At 38.3% G+C, this 19,976-nt stretch overlaps 3 protein-coding genes across 5 annotated transcripts; 2 read left to right on the top strand and 1 right to left on the bottom strand.

Annotated features, from left to right (window-relative positions):
- Positions 1 to 8: 8 nt before the first annotated feature.
- On the top strand, positions 9 to 5,023 carry ankra2 (ankyrin repeat, family A (RFXANK-like), 2). 2 transcript variants are annotated; one of them, XR_007399083.1, is made up of 10 exons: positions 9 to 150; positions 550 to 913; positions 1,465 to 1,623; positions 2,024 to 2,089; positions 2,288 to 2,385; positions 2,537 to 2,662; positions 3,375 to 3,441; positions 3,642 to 3,722; positions 4,201 to 4,337; positions 4,842 to 5,023. XR_007399083.1 is itself a non-coding variant. In XM_049021487.1 (9 exons), the coding sequence occupies exons 2-9, from the start codon at positions 619 to 621 to the stop codon at positions 4,254 to 4,256; spliced, it is 948 nt and encodes a 315-aa protein (XP_048877444.1). In that variant the 5' UTR covers positions 9 to 150; positions 550 to 618; the 3' UTR covers positions 4,257 to 5,023. The 2 variants fall into 2 exon arrangements, 1 of the variants encoding a protein (XP_048877444.1); XM_049021487.1 differs by having other exon boundaries at positions 4,201 to 5,023.
- btf3 (basic transcription factor 3) lies at positions 4,804 to 8,722 on the bottom strand. Of its 2 annotated transcripts, none has more exons than XM_049021489.1 (6): positions 8,644 to 8,722; positions 7,570 to 7,638; positions 7,361 to 7,474; positions 6,957 to 7,158; positions 6,593 to 6,646; positions 4,804 to 6,031 (listed from the first exon to the last, which is right to left on the bottom strand). In XM_049021489.1, the coding sequence occupies exons 1-6, from the start codon at positions 8,644 to 8,646 to the stop codon at positions 5,985 to 5,987; spliced, it is 489 nt and encodes a 162-aa protein (XP_048877446.1). In that variant the 5' UTR covers positions 8,647 to 8,722; the 3' UTR covers positions 4,804 to 5,984. The 2 variants fall into 2 exon arrangements, with proteins under 2 accessions (XP_048877446.1, XP_048877447.1); XM_049021490.1 differs by lacking the exon at positions 8,644 to 8,722 and adding an exon at positions 7,977 to 8,189.
- A 6,761-nt stretch (positions 8,723 to 15,483) lies between these two features.
- foxd1 (forkhead box D1) lies at positions 15,484 to 17,276 on the top strand. Its single transcript, XM_049021486.1, has one exon. It carries the CDS (start codon positions 15,716 to 15,718, stop codon positions 16,730 to 16,732), a length of 1,017 nt encoding a protein of 338 aa, XP_048877443.1. The 5' UTR covers positions 15,484 to 15,715; the 3' UTR covers positions 16,733 to 17,276.
- Positions 17,277 to 19,976: the final 2,700 nt, after the last annotated feature.

The following is a 19,976-nucleotide window of genomic DNA, read 5'->3' as shown; positions in this document are numbered from 1 at the left end:
TGTAACTTTATTGTTCAGATAACAGTCGTACAGATTTCAATTAACTTTATTCAACAGCCGCTCAAGAAGGTTTCAAAACAACAGTTTTTAAGCTGGCGGTAGTCTGTAACAAAGGTTGTGAATATATTCGGCAGAATGGGTCGTTGACAGGTAAGCAGTGCTGTTAATTTTTATTTCGGGTATTGTTGGTAACTAGACAGGAAGCAGCATTAAATAGCGTCGTTCACGTTTTGAGATACATTTCTAAAATCTAGCTAGCTATGTGCAGAGTTTACAGGCTATGTTTGACCATTTATCTGCACGGAAGTTATTGACTGTTTTCAATCATATTTGCCTTGTTAGATCACTTAGTGAAAATTTCGGATTTGAGGATACAGACGTACAGTTCAATTATCTGCATTAACATATGAATTTTAAGACCACAGTTTTGAATGTATTCGATATCTCGCGTAATGATTTTACTAATGCTGGATCGGCTTAAGTTTTGGTGGGGGGAGCATTAAGTGTGTTTTGTCTGATTTTAATTTGGACATAATCCTTGTTTCCAAGGTTCCATTGCCTTTACCCATGGGTTCCTTCCTGTGTTGAACCTACAACAAAGAGGATCCATCTACAGAAATGGACATGGCCTCGGCAGAGAATCAGAGGGAGTGCCAACTGGGCCCCGAGGAGATGGAGGGCATCTGTGTGATGCCAGGGATGGGTGGTGCCATTAAGGCAGAACACCAGGTGGACGTGAGCACGGAGGACCCCAGCTCCCAAAACGTGGCCATGGGCATTAAGTTCATTCTGCCCAACCGCTTCGACATGAACGTTTGCTCACGTTTTGTCAAATCGCTCAACGAGGAGGACAGCAAAAACATCCAGGATCAGGTCAACTCAGATTTGGAGGTGGCGTCTGTCTTGTTTAAAGGTACACAGAGAAAAGTCTTGTGGCACTAAAAGCTAACAGACAATTATGCATCATGCGTGGGTAGGTCCAAAAATGTATGTGAAAAATAAATGTTTCATGGATATTTCAGGTAATTTTCAATTTTGTTGCACATATCCTCATTGTAGCATTACATCCTAAATTAAATTAAGAAATTCATAATACTTCCATTCAAAATAATACTATTACAACAGTACTGATACTTGCCAATTCTGAAATATCTATTGAAAATGCAGCATTATATGCAATTATTTTGGAGTCTGCTAACCGCAAACTGTAGCCTGGTCAGAATTTGTTGGAGTACCCCCAGCTAAAGTGTCGCGGTATGATGTGTGGACTAGTGTAATGCATTCATAATCGTCTTAAAAAGGGCTTATAGATTCTTAAGTTTTACTTCTTGAAACCTGCAGAAACCCTGGATTAAAAAAATTCCAGCAAGCAGCTTTGTCAGTAAATAAAATGAAAAAAAGTTTGTTTTTTTTGTTCAGCCCTGGGCATTTTTTGCCTTTCTTTTTGAATCACCTTCGTCACAGCTGAATGTAACATTCAGACTTCGCAGTCACCGGGAATCCAGGTGCGACATGTCTACACGCCGTCCACTACCAAGCATTTCTCTCCCATCAAGCAGTCCACCACGCTCACCAACAAGCACCGCGGCAACGAGGTCTCATCCACGCCATTGCTGGTTCACTGTAAGTGTGGTTACTCTGATGCCATTTATCTATTTGCCGAAGTATTACATTAATGTTAATTTGTAATTGAAGAACACATTTCCAAAAACTCACTCAGTCCAGTCACTCTTGGTGAGTTTTAGAAGTTGAATAAATTGCATGAGGCATTACATGAGGACTGATCTAATTTTGGTTTCCAACACTGTTAACATATGACGAGGAAGCCTGACTTTAGGTCGCCGATGTCTCATTTCAAAAACATCAAGATATGGACACAGTTTTGGAAATTTGTTCTTCAGTTTCATTTAGTCCTTATATGCTCCTTTAAAGCGAATTGGAGTAAGAAATGTTAATATTGGTAATTTTATTCACCATATGAAAACTTGAAGGTGGCGTTCCGTCTTTTTTTTTTTTTCTCCAGCCCTGTCTATTCACCAGCTGGCCGCTCAAGGGGAAATGGTGTTCCTGGCCAGCAGGATCGAACAAGGTGAGCTTTCATCGTCACAGAGTTTGAAGTACTTACTGACGTTTAAAATGTTACGGTCTGTTATACAAACCACTCTGTCAATATGTGTGACTGCTGTCCTGAAGTAGTTTCATGTTGCTCCCTTCTCTCAAACTCGATGACCGCTTGCACATGGCGTATCTGTAAATGGAAGATGTAGCCCTGTGTTTCGTCAAACAGAGACGGTGATCAACCTACAGGATGAGGAAGGGTTCACCCCTCTGATGTGGGCAGCGGCACATGGGCAGATCGCCGTCGTGGAGTTCCTGCTGCAGAACGTGAGAAGCTACCGCGGATCGGTTATTGGAGTCCACCTAACTGTCTGTTTTTTGAAGTCGCCCTTTTGTCACTGCATTTGATTTTGGTTGCACCACAAATGCCGCATTGCTGCTATCGTCCATCAGGCTTGACTCTTGTTCTTCTACCTAGGGTGCAGACCCCAACATCCTGGCTAAGGGGAGAGAGAGTGCCCTATCACTGGCCTGCAGTAAGGGCTACACTGACATTGTCAAAATGTTAATTGATTGTGGCGTGGATGTTAACGAATATGACTGGGTACGTCTTTCACATACATGTAGCGCTTTTTCAGTTGATGGAATAATTAGGAACTAAACTGTTACCAGTTTCATGGTAAACCACGGTAAATTCCCTGCAGTTAGTATTACCGTTTTCAAATTATCATTAAAACCACGGCTGATTACCTTGCTTTGAAAAATTCCTGTTAAATACTGTACAGCATCAACCAAAGTTAGCCAAAGTCTTCCAGACGCAACATGCAGTGTGGGCTTGTTTTGTTCTAGTGAAAATGTGGGGAAAAGCAGTTACAGCGCTCCGGAGATTTTTAATGTTAATGCATATTTGATGTGGTTTTCATATGCAAACAAAAGGTCCGTAGTGCTGCTAATTTCATTTTTAGGTTTTCAGCACATTTTAATAATATTGTGATAATACTGATGACTGATCATTTTGGTCAATATAATCGTGATATTAAAATTTAACACATTTTCATCTGTAGGAATAATATGCCAGATTACCTTTTCCGTATCTGTAGCATTATTTTAATGTACAGTTTAGCTTATAGCATTAGAACTGTCCGTTGCTGGTCATTTGACATCCCGGATAGGCATGACTAGCGTGATTTCGTTTTTAGGGAACATCCCTTGTAAATTTCGAGATTCTGAAAGCAGTAACAATGAAAGAGCTGGAAAAGACCAAATTTTTAAAAGCTAAGATGTAATATGGTATTTGAACTTCCTTCTCAATATAGAATGGTGGTGCCCCTTTGCTGTACGCAGTTCATGGGAATCACGTGCGCTGTGTGGAACTCCTTCTTGGTAATTATGAATGGATTTATTTTTACATCTATGTAAAAATACATACATTAATTTGACAAAGTGATGTTCAAGTGAGGCAGGTAATACAAGCACATAGCGAAAGAGGGGAAGTGAAAACGCTAATTTGAAGTGACTCCAACCTGAGGTTTCATTAGCTCTCATATTTTTGCATTTTAATGCTTGACTTTTATCTTTTATAGATAGCGGAGCGGATCCGACTATTGAGTCTGACTCTGGTTTCAATGCCATGGATATGGCAGTGGCAATGGGCCACAGAAATGGTAAATGTCCCACCAACTATCAATTCCATATTTTAACATCTGATTGAGTGGCAGATTAATTATAGTACTTGAATGATGTTGAGGTTAAAATGCTGCATTTCTGTCATTGGTATCCTCTCAGCTGATTCAGGTGGTTGAAGACAGGAAATGCCCAAGGTTTCTCCCATGGGTCATGTGCAGATAGCGACACCATACTTACAATAATGCAGCCGTGTGAAGTTTTCCATGGTTATGAAATGGGCCTTGCAACTCTTATCGGAATTAACTGGAAAATGGATGATTTAAATATGTTTGAATACTAATAAACCAGTTAACACCATAGTCTTTTAATTTCTAAAATATTACCATTGTGTTTATCAATGACTAAATCAGACATTGTACACACCTGTTCTGCACATCCCTGTACTGATCTTTGGTCACCTCTAAAACACAGATGTATTGCATTTTAGTTAATGTGCTGCACTGTTTCCTTTACCAGTTCAACAGGTCATGGAAGCCCATCTGTTAAAGCTTCTACAAGGAATTAAAGATTGACTGTGAAGAATTGAAGTGAAAGCAGAAAGCAGTGGGTGTACTTGAAGCACTTTAAATCAACAACCTTTCTGCTTTTCACTGGTATAATACAAACATTTCTTTTGTTCAGTTACCCTTATTTCTTGGGTACAGGTGCTACATACATGTAGCTATTAAACAGCACATATTTAAAAAAAAAACTAATTACATTGACAAAGTTATGTGAAGGTTCCCATGTTAATTGTTACATTTTAAACAGCCTTTAAAGTATTACTAATATCTTTAAAAGTTGACGACTAGACCAAACATGGGAAAGTTTTTCTAATTTTTTTGAACAAAGGACTAAGTAAATGTAATTACACAATGAGTGACTTACTTAGCTATGTTTCATTTCTGTGGTTGCTGAAGTTGTGATATTGATCGTGATGTGTGTGATTATTTGTGTCATATTTATTTTTGTGTAGTTTGGTGTGAATTTGTGATTTAATTTTTCTTTTTGTGTAGCATACATCCCTATCCTAGGGGGATCATCTATGCATGAAGAGAATACAGGCGACAGCTAACACTCATTTTTAAAATATACGTTTTTTTTTTTTTTTTGGTTAGAAACATGCAGCAGTTAAGCAGGAAACTGCTTATGAATGAAAAGCAAATTCAAGGCACTGGAGTTGCATGGTGACATAATCTGTGGTAAGAGTTGCAGACTATGCTTAAGTTGTAATTTTGGGATGTGTTTTATACAAAAGCATGCTGTTTTTGAGAATTTATTAAAATCATTTAAATTGTGAGTTTGCTTGTCAGTCTCTGATGAATTTAATGAGCAGTCTTTTTAACTAACTATTCCATATTTTAAATAACCTGCCTTAAACAAACTAGGATATCAAGTTACTACTTGTTGATTGCATCTGTCATTTCATACAGTAAATCACAAAAACACATTTGTTTAAATAGATGTCATTTTGTATTTTGTTCCCAAAAGAACAAATATCAATAGTTTAGTAAGTTACACACAACACACCTTCAACGCATCCTGTTTTGATAAACTTGGCATTTTGTTTTAATCATGTGTGACACACAACACGCCCCCCCCCCCCAACCATTCCTTAATGAATAGCAACTTGATATATTAAACAGTCTCTGAATGCATTGCTTTGAGGTTTTTCTGAAAGTTCTGAATATATTGTAAATAGTATACACATAGTATGCCACATTCATCACCTGGAACTACCAACACAAATCAAGATTTTTGTGTATGAGTCAATTCACTGCACCCAAATGTAGAGTAAGATTCCAGATAATAGTCCAAGTGTTGGCACTAATATGACAACACCTATGTAAATATCTGAGGGTCACCGTAACTCCACAGTGCACTGCACAATCCAGTTATAAAGTGACAGTGGTAAATACACTGCACTGAAAAATCGAAAATGTCAAACTGCTTATTTTTCATCAAACGCAAGTGTTGCTGCAGACAAATGTAGGAAGAGGAAGGAAATTTGGCCTATCCAAATGTTGCTTCCACTTGAACATTTCGAAATATAACTTGGTTTTATATTTACTAGCAGGAGATACCAGAAATATAAGCAGAACTGAGTAATTAGTGAAATATACTGGAATATCATGAGTGATTTTTAAGGCAACATACATGTGCCCTAAAAATGGGTGGCAAACAGACAATAGTGGTTAATAAAAAAAAAACTATTTCAAGACCATCTGTAAATCAGAGAACACATCTTAATCTGGTCCTCTTCAGTTCGCTTCATTCTTCGAAGCTTCATCAAAGGTCCCCACAAGAGCTGCAAGATCAGAATTTTCCTGCGTTATGTCCACTGCAAGGCAACCGTCTATTTCTTCAGTTACTTTGTTAAAATAAAAGCATTTTACTACACAGCAGTACATGCTTTAGAAATCTCTCGGTTGCCCTGGGATTGCCTGGGTGTCCCCCCAGAGAAGCTGGAGGAAGTGGCTGGGGAGAGTCAGGTCTGGGCATTTCTGTTAAGATTGCTGTACATGTCCCAGACCCCAATAAGCGGTGGATGATTGATTGATGGATGGATGGATGGATGGATGGATGGACGCACAGACGGACGCACAGACTCCAGAAGACCAAAGTGTGGTTTGGGGTCGAAAGCTCATAGACTTTGTCTCACCTTCATTATTTTGAACATTATTGAGTTTTATGAAGAGCACATCACTGACTGTAAATTCTATCATCATACACATCAGCCATCTAGAATAGGCTCCACTCCCAAAGTACTTACTGCATATGAAACTACATTCCATGTGTTGACAAAAGTAGCAAGGAGCATTTAAATTATGGCCAAAAGGCAGATCCGACTACAAGTCTGCTATCTCACCTGGAACTTCTTCATCATCCTCACCAACAGCAAGGGGTGCCCGGCCATCTCCAGCTTTTCACACAAATGAAAGCAAGGAAAACATGTTTTAAAAGCTGGTACCCAACTGCACCCAGTAACCTTAGTTATATAAATATGTTAATATTAATATAATATGTTTAGAAAATTGGCCGACATTTATATAACTGGTACCTAAAATCGTAATGTACCTGCACCACAAATGTGTTAAAAGTATTTTTTCAAAAAGAATCACAAAGTTGAATAACTGATTTTCATCTTTTGAAATGAGCTGCCTGTGCTTCAACCGGTAGAATACCAGACCGCGGCATAGCAGCCATCACCAGGGCCTCTGCGATACACTCACCCTGCCTCGGCAGGGCCTCGGCCAGCTTCCTGAGGCTGGTCAGGCTGTCAGCACCGAGCTGATTCAAGATGGTGGGCAGCATCTCTGTCAGCTGCTTGGTCTCCGCGTGACCCGTGACAGTGAATGTATTGGCAGCCAGTGACGCCTGCACTTTCGGGTTGTTGAAGTGGATAACAGTTCCCTGGTTTGTGAACATGTTAACCTATGGAACAAAAGTGGTTACTGAAGACCCTAGAAAGAGACTTTTTTTTTGTTTAATGGTCTCACAGCCAAAAACCCAGTTCATTTTGCTTTGGATCCATGCAGGTACATTCAGGTCATTTGTTAGATTGAGTGGAGTTTTATACGGCTGAGACAAACTAATTCATAGCAATACCACATGTAAAAAGTGCAAAACCATTCACCTCCTCAATGCCAGAAATATTATTAACGCCAAGTTTCTTTAGGGAGAACTGAAGCTTCTTGTCATCTGCAGTTGCTGTTCTGTGCACCACCTTCCTCTTTCTGCGGGCAGTACCCTTCAAACCAAAAAAATCAATTGACAAGACAGCTTTATTTATGTTTTTAATATAAAATATCTCAGAAGAAACGGTAAGACCAAAGCAGTCCATACCTTTCCACCTATACGGACTTGCGCCTGCATCTTCGCAAGCTTTTCTTGATTCATGATGGTTTCTTTCATCTGGGATAAAAGCAACAGATCATTAACCCCACTTTGTTTCTGGACTTTTCTTGTATGCAAGCATTTCTTTAAAAAATAATCTAACACCCTCTCCTAACACAATGTTAGCCCTACTACACAACGATAAAAAAAAAACTCATATATTGGCCGGTTAAGTGTGGTCACTTGTTTTTTAATGCAGATGCAATGTCGTAAATTTCACAAGTTAAGCAGGAGTTATAAACTACTGAGACTATCAGTGACCATCAATCCTGCGTGTTACAGGTAGTAAGAGATAACTCAGTATCACATAAATTCTTGAAAATTAATTCGCAGGACATCTCTGCCTGCATGCATACCAATTTAACTGAACAGAACCACCACAACGTTGTTTTGCCGGTTTTTTTCAAATGACACACGGTTAGTTCGAATTAGTAAATTAGTTTACATTGGCAGGTAGTTTGAGGTAGTTTAATTCGTGATAAATATCAAAGTACGGCAAAAGTCACATTTATTGATAAAGCAGTCAAACAACCGCAACGTAACCTTTTATTGTTCAGATAAATCTCAACCTCGGCTGTACCTGGAACTAATTTAACATATTTACATATTTTATATATACTCCAATCACTTTCCCATTACACTCACGCCATCAATTCGATTTGAACACGACCTAGCCAGCTAGCTGTCCAATGAGGCTAAGGCAAATAAAGTAATTTACGTTCTTACTTGGGGAAAAAAACAAAGATATGTCGAAACGTTCGATATTATATATTTAAATGTGATAATAATATGACAAAAAGCTGAAAACAAGTGAAATATATCTGGAAAGCTAAATACACATCAGATAGCAACCTGGTTAAATATTAGCTGGTCAGCTACAAAGAAACAGGCTGCAAAAATAGCCGTGTTAATAACACTTAGAACTGAATCAATGAACTTAAATGCTTCAATCCCGTCATTCGGCTTAATATGTTTTTATCTAATAATGCAAATAGCTCCATGAGTTCAACATCTTGCACGTACCATTTATAGTAACGCAGAATTAGCTAACCGGCTACAGTTCCCAGCGGGAATCTACAAAAGCGCATGTCTGCGCATGACCGGAAGTTATTTGAGGAAAACCATCATAAGTGACAATAACGAAGTGTGGTACAGTTATGAGCTGCGTTAACTTAATTTTCATTTGTTGTAAATGAATATTTAATTTAGGGTGGATTTAAAAAAAAAGTGAAAAAAGATTACTGCAGACGTTTGCAATTTTAAAAGAAGGTTTCTATACCACTGGAAAACTAGCTTGTAGACTGAATATGTTGTGTCACACCACCTTCTTTATTGTATTAAAGGTAGAAAATCATATCATCATGCTACATCTACAGAAAGATTTCTATCTGTAGCAGAATGGTGACTGTTATAGTTTCCCTTAACCATCAAAACTACTCAAGAGGCACTGGAACAATCACTGTCACCTCTACTAGTGTCTTTTGGGTAATGGGATATTTAACAACAGTTGCTTTTGATAGCAAATGTTGTCAAGCACTTGAGCCTTGAGCAGTGCTCGTTACCAAGAAAGGCTATGATGCTGCAACAACTTCTTAAAAGTAACCTAGACTATTTACTTAATAAAGAGTTTGTAGAAGAACATTCTGAAAAATCTGCATTGGCTAAGAAAGCATTTATACACATTCTAAAATCATACCCAAGCCATGAAAGCTTTCAAAATCATTCCCACTCTGTCACTTTTCTACATATTAGAAATATTTGTTTTTTTCCATTTTTCAGTTTTGCATTTAACCTATATATGACAAAGCAGGGAGCAGCTAATTCAGCTCCCGGGGAGCAGTACCTCGCTCAGGGTACCTCAGTGATGCCTTGCTGGTCGGGGAGCAGGACCTCACTCAGGGTACCTCAGTGATGCCTTGCTGGTCGGGGAGCAGTACCTCACTCAGGGTACCTCAGGGATGCCTTGCTTAAGCCACCAGTACCCACCATTGGCAATCCGGGAGGCAACAGGAGAACACACTAGTGCTCAGGGACAATGGAAGAGGGAATAGGATGGCCAGCCGCCTGCTGATCAAAACAGAACACGTAGTAAATGGGTCGGATGGGCAATGTAATGTCAAATCGCAATAAGGTATCCAAAAAGTTTCTGGATTTGGTGTAAACCAAGACACTTCACAATTGCTGTGTGAAAATTATAAGGGTTAAAACAAAAAAAGATTTTTATAATCTGTCCAAGAACTAAAGTGATTCTATGCATTTTAATGAAAGTATCTAAATACTGTTTGCCATGAAATATTTTTCAACTCTTTAACAAATGGATATGAATAATTTATCCATCCATCCATTTTCAGCCTTTTATCCGGGGTCAGGTTGCGACAGCAGTAGTCTAAGCCAGGATGCCTCTCACCAGCCAGCTCCACCAGAGGAATCCCAAGGTCTTGCCAGGCCAGCCAAGAAATATAATGTTTCTAACATGTCCGGGGTCTGCCCCACGGCTGCCTCTCAGTCAGACATGCCCGAAACACCTCCCCAGGGAGCCATCCAGGAGGCATCCAAGACAGATGCCCGAACCACCTCAACTGGCTCCTTTCAATGCAGAGGAGGAGCTGCTCAGAGTCCCTCCAAAATGTCCGAGCACCTCACCCTGTCTCTAAGGCTGAGCCCAGCCACCCTGAGGAGGAAACACATTTTGGCCGCTTGTATCCACAATCTCATTCTTTCAGTCACTACTCAGAGCTCATGACCATAAGTGAGGGTGAGAAGGTAGATCGACCAGTAAATTGAGAGCTTTGCCTTCTAGCTCAGTTTCCTCTTCACCAAAACAGAACAGTACAATGGGTGGAGGCCACCAGGCACTCAAGCTCCCAGCTGCCATCCAAATCCCGCTGGATCTGTTCATCTGACCATATGGCGATTAAAGCCTGTGTTTCCTCATTTGTCCATCATTCCATTTTACTTTTTGATATATTTTTGTTTCTACTGCTTTTTATTTTGTTTCTCGCTGTTCGTTGTGTGTTTCAAAAGATGCTGGTTGTATCTTGTGTTTCAGCGACAGGCTATTTGCATAACCAATCGACAGCAAATACCTTTGCCAGTCCCACCCCAAAGTACCGAAGTAGTACCCCAGCTGGTTTGGCACTTTCGGTACTGGAACTTCCGGTACTGGTACTCGACTGGAAGTCAATGGAAAAGTGAAAATACCGAAAGTACCGTACTTTGTGCGGTGGAAAAGCGCCCTTTGTGCCCCCTGTGTTTCCTCATCATCCCTCCATGCCTTCGTTCCCTGGTTTGATCCCTCTGTTGTCCCCTTTACTGTTCCCCGGTCCTGTATTTCCGTCTTTCGTGTCTTTGTGTTTGTCCGCGTTCCCCGTGGTTTGTGGCTTATTGTTTAAGTTGTCCTCCTTGTGCCAGTTCTGTGTGTCTGTGCTGTTCCATATCCCCTGTTCATGTTGCTTTTGTCTCCCCAGGTGCTGTCGTGCCCCCGGTCCCCATCGCTTCGCTCCCCTTAGTCCAATGTATTTAGTCCGCGTTTCAGCTTGTTTCCCCAGTCCGGTCACTGTATTGTCCATCTGCGTTTGCTTTGCTTTTCATTAAAACCCTGTGTTTCCCTGACTTCTGGCATCCTGTACTTCTGTCTGTGCTCCGGGCACCTTAGTGCACGACACAAGTAGACGATGACCCCCGAACTAGAACATAGGTTATTTGTCCCGTCATCAATTTACTAGTTTGTGAACAAGGAAGTCCTTGGCTTTAATAACCAAAGAAAATTACGCAATACCATTCCTTATACATATTTAGTAATTCTGCCTCTGTTGGTACTACATAAATTAAATTTGCTCAGTAAGTATACTTTAGTGCACAGAGTGTACTGTCCAAAGCATTTTGTGATATAATCACCAGTGACCTACAGTTAGACAGATACAGAGGGCTGTTTTATGTCAGGATTCCTTTTTCAAGTAATGTAAATATCAGTTGCTAAACTTGTCTTGTATGTTTTGGTACCAAGTTTGCCTCATGGTTTGTAGTTTAAATTACTAAACTTAATTACTAACCCCTGCCGTGAATGGCACCCCCCTGCATCTTTGTCTCAGGTGATCATATAATTTTTTTGATAACGCACACAGTGGACCTAAAGTTGTTATCGGAGCAAGCTTCACAGATTCAGTTTCAGTGCGGCTAAATTTGAAAAGGCTGCATACCCTTATGCATAAGGACCCCCCCCCCCCCCACCGCATGTTCCTGTCAGTTGATCTTCTCCTAATATGCTTTTCATAGATTTACACAATAAACCAGCATCAATAAACATTGCGAACTTTGTAAGATATTAATAACACAGTTACTGAGCCAGTTTCTTAAATACGAAACAAGTAAGCTGCCGTAAAAGTCCCCCCTCCCGACACCGCGCGCGCTGCACGTAATATGGCATTTATGAAATTCAGTAATTATTATCTATTTCATTAAATGTGTTGGTTGCTAACAGCATTTCGTCACAGAATCAAAGGAGAGAATGGAAATGAATTTCCTGGGAGGCTACCCGTCATAAAGACTAATATCTTTTTTTTGTTTAGGTATTTCAGACCATTGTACCAGAACATTGTCTTCATTGTGAAGAAAAATAAATGACTAAATATGTACAAGGAATGGTATTGCGTAAAAGCCAAGGACTTCCTTGTTCACAAACTAGTAAAGTGATAACGAGACAAATAACCCATGTTCTAGTTCTGGGCTCATCGCTCCCGACAGGGGGTGCATTTAACGGTAGGGGTGCAGAATTTGGCACAACACCTGTTCCTATATTAATATCGCTCTTAAGAAGCTCTCCCTTGAGCAACCTTGGTCGGGAAAAATACGTTTAGGAAAATAAATACCTTTCGTAAGATACATCTTTAGAGTCTTCGTAAGACGCTAAAAGCCACCGTTATCGGGGAACCGAGTCCTGTTTATTAATCCGCCCTTAGTGTCTGTCTACTCGAAACACTGGTCAAAATTTACTGTGACATTTTTGGGCTAAAACTCAGGGTTTCTCCGCCGAAAAGCACCAGCCTATGCACGTATATTGCTATGAGCGCTGTTGCCATTTAATAATAAAATCCAACTTAAAAGTTTAGATCAGTGCTATTGTTTAAAAAATGCCATTGTTTAATAAGCGATATCTAAATCAAGATCACATTTTGAAGCGGAAATTACCGGCTATCTAGCCCACGTCCATTGCTTTCACAAATTCTTAAAATATGACATGGAATGTCCTAGTAACTAACGGATGTCTTGAAATCATTGCGCCTTATTTTGTTTATCTCATTAATGTTAAGTGTATTAATTATGATACAAAAATAAGTGAATAGTACGAGCAAAGAATTTTAATGTAATGTATTTTCTATACTGAATATACAGGCTTGAAAATCTGCACCGTGATGTACCTTGGCCTATACAGGTGGGTAGTTAAAAATTCTGGGCCCCTTGACAAAATGTCACCTTGGGCCCTTTCGATGGAATTCTAACCCCCCAGTCTAGGGAAAGCAGTCCCCATTCCCATAACAACTCCCCCCCACCTCCCACGCGTGGGCGCTCAGCAAATTGTATTGTCTTGAAAATTTATCATCTGGGACCGGGGGTGGGGTTGGCGTTACTTAGGCCTACAGTAATTTACAGATTGAAAGTTGTAACCCTAACTACTATGTAATACTAGTAATAGGCCTGGCCTTTAAGAAATGAAAGCAGTGGTTGTTAAAGGTACACATTACGTTACTGTGCTTGGGTCCTTGCAGACCTTGCGCACCTAAAGTCTCTTATGTGAACTGCAAGACAAAAGTGAAGGTTGACATCATTACCGTTCAAATTAAAATTGTAGCAGAAATGCACCGCAAGGTGGTGCTCTCCAAACGTATAACTTGTTAGAATCGCGCTCAAAAAAACTCGAATAAAAGTACATTTATTACTAGTGGGGAAAACAACAATGAAACAAACAAATACAATGTGTAAATGGTTTAATCGAATTAAATGTGTACCCCTTATATGCACGCCCCATCAATCAGAAAGGAAAGGAATTGTTGAATTGTTGAAACCACAACAGGAGAGTAGGTTTCAGGCAATAAAGAAAATTGGATTATGAGGAAAAAACGGCTTAGTAAACATATAACAAATTATATTTTTGTAGGTGATTTTTTAAAATGATTTTCACTTATAGATTTGAAATATTCTACTCCCAATTTAATTGCTAATTTTTACAAAACACCGGACACATTATATAAATAAAAATATAGGCTTTTACATTTGTGTAATAAAATTATTAATTTATTCAGAGGGAAAAAAATCATTCTTTGCACACTACATTTATTTTTAACTATTTTTAACAACAGTTAAAGACAAACAAACAGAACTGCAACAGTATGGCATCCTCCTTGGATCAATTGTAAAAATAAGATGTCTTATCTTTCAATATTGATATGAAACTGATTACAGTTGAAAAAAAATTACCGAACAAAACTGCAAATTAGAAATCATGGTAAAACATCATCTCGGCACTCGGTAATTCACTGCCAGGTGTACTTTCTGGCATTTTGGATTCTGAAGATCCGCTGCGTGCACTTGTGTACATTCTTAAATAACTGAATCCATCGAGGCAATGCCCTGCTTCTACCAACAGTATACTAGAAATTTCGAAGAGGTTTAAATTAACATTTTTGGAATCCAGACAATAACTGGATTCATCAAATAATAATGATTTTTAAAACTCAACGATGAAAATGCCATAGAAAGTTGGTTAATTTCATACTTTCAAGTATTACAAATTTATTTCAGTTTTGGAATAAGGTAATTTACAAAAAAGCATTATTCAACAATGACGACAACAATAAACAACAATATCAACCACAACAATAACTAAAATAATAACAATAATAACGGTAATGGTAATAATAATAACCTTGCCTAGATGTGGCACGTAATTCATATTTGCATATATTATCCTTAAAGCATAATAAATTTGATTTTTGTTCTTACATATATCACTCCGCTAAATATCAGAAATGCGCTGGCTAGCTGCTTGCTAATTTTGAAAAACATCAAATAAATTTTTGTGGTTTTAATAATTATTCCAAAACAAAAACACAGCAAATTCGTAGTACTTTTGTTAAATATTATATTTAAGCATACACAACATTGATCTTGGCCGTTACCATCACAAATATATTAAATTAAATGATAGATTTAATCTTCTATGGGTAGTGAATATTATGCTTAAACCTTGAAAGTGTTTAAGTCCTGTGACTATCGAATTTGCAGCAAGGATGCTGTCTACTTGAATTATTTTTTAAAAAAAGGTTTGATAACTATGTTGTGCTGCAAAATGAGAAAATACAGACAAAGATTAAACTTTGCAATTCTGAAAACATAAAAGTAAAATATGTGTAGTACTTCCAGTGAGATTTTTAATTCTTCATATCTAAAATAGTTTTTCCGGTTATTTTTATTTTAATAAATCTATTATTATTATTATTATTATTATTATTATTATTATTATTATTATTATTATTCGAGTAAAATTAGAAGCAAAGTAGAATATTTCCTACCAGTAAACATTGGCTTTGTTGTCGGTACATCTTTTTCATCTTAAAGAAGACTCAGTGTTTTTTAAGTAGGCCTACCATTTTAGAATAAAGGGTTTACGCTGACCATATAAATGTACCAAGATAACCACCAAAAAGGAGTGTAACTTTTTTAATCTTCCACAGTTCTTTGGGTATTTTTCAAAGAGCTTTTCTTTGCTTTTTTTTCTTCCCCACAATTGGCCTAGTGACGTTCCATACCCATGTGATCATCGTGCTTGTATATATACCAAGAGAAGATCCGCCCTATTTCGGATTCAGAACTGGCCTTTTTAAGTGCTTTCCTTGCCGTAAATTACCGTTTCTTGCGGATGGCGTCTATTGATGAGTTGCTGATCTTCGAATACCCGGAACACATGGTATTCAGAAAAGAGGACTGCGGATTCATTGTTTGCTTTTTTCATTACTGATTCCTTATGAATTCTTCTAAAAGGAAGCTATATATAAATTGTATTTTTTTAATCAGCTTTCGACACTGAACGCAGTGAGCCATGACTTTGAGCTCAGAGATGTCCGATGCCACAATCCTTTCGGAAGAAACTGATATAGATGTAGTCGGCGAGGGAGAGGATGGGGACAGCCAAACGCGGTCCTATGTGCACGAGGTGGCCCAGATGCACGACGATATCCTGTTGGCTGGGTCTCCGCAGTGCGCGGATAGTCCTTCATCCCGGGATCCTTACAAACCAGCTAGCAAAAACACGTTAGTTAAACCTCCTTATTCATACATTGCCTTAATTACTATGGCCATTCTCCAGAGTCCCAAAAAAAGACTCACGCTGAGTGAGATCTGCGATTTTATCAGCAACCGCTTCCCTTATTATAGAGAGAAGTTCCCGGCTTGGCAAAACTCCATCAGACACAACTTATCCTTAAACGATTGCTTCGTAAAGATACCGCGGGAGCCCGGAAACCCAGGGAAGGGCAACTACTGGACTTTAGACCCGGAGTCAGCAGATATGTTCGACAATGGCAGCTTTCTGAGGAGAAGGAAACGCTTCAAACGGCAGCAAACGCCGGACCTGCTGAGGGATCACGGTAATTTTATCCCCGCTGCTGCATATGGCTACGGACCCTACGGCTGCGGATATGGCATTCAGCTGCAGTCGTACCACACGCATTCAGCGATTTTCGCATATCAGCAGCAGCAATCCCGACACTCACAGGCTGGAACTATTATCCCTGCGCCTTCCTTAATACCTACAACGACTGATCTCCCAAGAACCCGTTTTTACCCACAACTCAGCCCGAATCTGCCTTCCTCTTTACAGACTGCTACCAAATCGAGTTCCCCTGCGCAGCGCTCTCCGTTTTCCATTGAGAGCATCATAGGGGGATCTTTGGGTTCATCTAACTGCGCCTCGCGGACTTCGCCAGTCCTTCCCATCTTATCTTCCTCCCTCAGCACACAGTCGCCTACGCTACGGCCGAGCTTACATCCAGGAACCGCTTTACATTCTGCCGAGAACTTTCCGAATCGGATTTCAAATGGGACCAGTGCTTGTTAACTGTATAAAAAACAAAACAAAGTTAAAAAACGCTCGTCGCTGCAGGTAGGAATATTTTTGTATGTTTTTGGTACAAGCAGCTGAATGACGGACATGAACACTAAATGTGCCTATATTCAAGCTGTAAAATTTATAAGAATATATTTATGTATGCAATTTAGTTTGAATTCAATTTCCCTACGAATTGTTCGACTTAAATAAAGTGATCCGCATAAATCACTGTTTTGGAATCTCAGGATTACAACTTTATGAACAGGTTATATAAATTGTGTCACGTGTCTAAAACAATGTATTTCTTTTTTTTTCCTGTAAAAACACGATTGTTTTTCTAGGCTGACAAACTGACACATTTTATTGTTTTACTTTGTGCTTTATATTCAAAAGACACTAAAGTGAAAGTAATACATTTATATGAAGTGTGTGCTTATTTCAGTAATAAAATATTGTAAATTCTTTGCCAAATATTGTTTTATGGAAGTGTGACATTTTTCCACATTTTGTTTTTCAATAAGAATAAATATTGTTTTCACATATTCAAATTAAATTGACTTGGAAATCATCTTATTGTTAAAGTGCTGGGTAACGCTCGGTTATGAAAGGTTATTAAAATCTACTCCGTTAGTCATTTTAGTGAGGGCTCTGATTTAAAGCTTTAAAAAACGATATAAAGTTGTAGTCGAAGGATATACGACACGAATTATAAAAAAATAAATATACTTTTTAGATTCAAAATTAATTGAATATAAAGTATAATTACGAAAATATTTTAATAAGAAACAAATGTATTGTCTTCTAATACAACTGACTAATACAGTAATAGTATAGTATTACATAAACTGCCTTCGAATCATAAGATATGTGTACGCGTTTATATATATATATATATATATATATATATATATATATATATATATATATATATATATATATATATATATATATATAAAAACTTGCCATACTGTGTAAGTGCTGTAGTTACATTTCAATTTGAATGGTGATGGTTATCGGTTAGGCCTACTGCAAAATCTGGCTTTCATAATTATATCAATCATAACTGATATAATCGTTCAGTAAAGACACCCGTAGGCCTAGGCCTATAATCAAATTCGCTTGATGTTTCACTAAGAAAACGGAGCGCAAAAGACATTTTACATAAGACCGATAGGCCTGCATGCACTTTGCATAAATCTTCTTTTTGCGTTTTTTTTCACAGCCAAAGACGCCGAATCAGCTTGATCAGATTTTTTTGTCAGAATTTCTTTGAAATCCGTTTGATATCACGTTTTTCAGGCACAGAAACTTATTTCTTGCACAAATTAAGAAGCTTGTATCCTTTTACCGTTTTGAATTATAGGTAAGGGAAAACATGTTGCAAAATGGATGCTTATGCCGATGTTTACGAAGTTACCCTCAATCAGAAGGAGAATGGCCACACCATTACTTAATTAGGGGTTTTGTGCCGTTGTTAACCAAAGATGATCTGGGCCTATTTGTACCGTGTTCCCGAAAGTAAGGTATTGTTCCTTTTCATGAAACTGGCGCTGTCAGCTCAGGCCAGGTGTTTCGCTGAAGCCATCGACGCATATGTATAATATGTAACTGATTTTTCTGTAACAAATTATTTACTTGAAAATAACACTGCTCATCATCGGCATGGTTTGATATAATAAAAACAACAACTGGTTTTAAAAAATGTTCTTTAATCAAATGCTTATAGGCTATATTGGCGCAGTACGTCAATAAACGAAAAACGATGCACATTCAAACAGGGATTAGAATGCTATATGTATTTCTTAGTCTGTTTAGCAGATAGACAACGTCGACGGCCAAATGTAGTACGGACGTTCACATTTTCAGCATCGTTAAGTGTGAGAACTGCGTTTGGAACGGTATTGAATTTCTGCTTGTTGGTGGTTGTTTCTGTGATGAAAACCATCTGTGCACTCTTCAAAAACAATACCCCTATGCATTACATATTTCTCATACATTGATATGTTAGTCAAGAGGTTAGCCATACAATGCCAGAGGTTTATATTAAACTCATAACTCCTTAGTCTCAGAGGTAATTTTATTGTTTTATACTTGTGTTAATAATTCAAGAGTTTATTCTGCACGAATAGGCCTATAATTCCAATAGGCCTATTTTCATACAACCTCAAGATAAGCAATATAAATAGCCATTCTTTTGTTCTTTTTTCGAATAATAATTTACTGTGAAATAGAGCCAAATTAAGTAATAAATGGCGGTAAATAATAGCATCGTTCTTTAAAACACTTGAGTGGAGAGAACGGTCGTTTCTTAGCGTTTTCTGTGAGCTGGTAGCACGTTTTACTGACTGGCTGATTCTGTCTGCTTCTTTTGCTGCTGAGGAAGCGCATAAACCCAAGCAGATAGTTCACTAGGCCACAGGAGGACAGCTATGATGTAACACCAGGCTGACGCTGACACCCTGTAAAGGCTCCTACAATACTTGTTAGTGTAAAAAAGAGAAAATCTGTGTATTCACCATGTAGAACGACGTTGGTATCAGCATTATTAAGCAGATCGAGCTTCGGTGCATCTTCGCTGTGCAATAAAGGATATCTTCATACCGAGAAGGGTAGGAGTTGGCAAGTACTTGGCACAATGATTATTATTTCGTAGATGCTCTGCCTGATGTTTCTCTGAAACTGCCCCGGTACTAATCACCAAAAACATACTTGGAAAAGCGCGTTTACCCAAGCGCATTATACATCCACGCTTGAAGTTTCCATGACCGCAGTGAACAAATGTTTGTGCTGCGCTTTGTGTTTTCATACATTTCTGTCTGAAGGTTTTGTCATTATACTTTTTTAATCTTAAGAAATTGTTTAAATCTTTGACATATTTTGTCACTTTAAATAAAGACTGGGTCTAGGGGTATCAATACTTTTGGTTAAAACATTTGAATACTGTCAAAGTAACAGAGCCTAAGTTTCTATGCGGACGTGACCAAGTAAAACGTAACATTTGTTGTTGGTGTTGTTGGAGTTATTATTATTATTATTATTATACTTGTTTTGTTGAGTTAATGATATTGTAAAATTTGGGGGGGGGGATGCATAACCTTTTTTTTTTTGGAAAATCCGTAAGCTTCAAAGGGGTATAATCAATGTATCCGTCTACAATTTATTACTATGAGTTAAATTCCCTCAAATGTAGCTAATCATGTTCACTAAAAAGTCATACTTTGAATATAAATATGAAGCTTTAAAAAATCTTTAA

This window comes from Brienomyrus brachyistius, chromosome 7, assembly GCF_023856365.1.
Source record: "Brienomyrus brachyistius isolate T26 chromosome 7, BBRACH_0.4, whole genome shotgun sequence".
Lineage (NCBI taxonomy): Eukaryota > Metazoa > Chordata > Actinopteri > Osteoglossiformes > Mormyridae > Brienomyrus > Brienomyrus brachyistius.
This window is presented reverse-complemented; position numbering and strand designations above follow the sequence as displayed.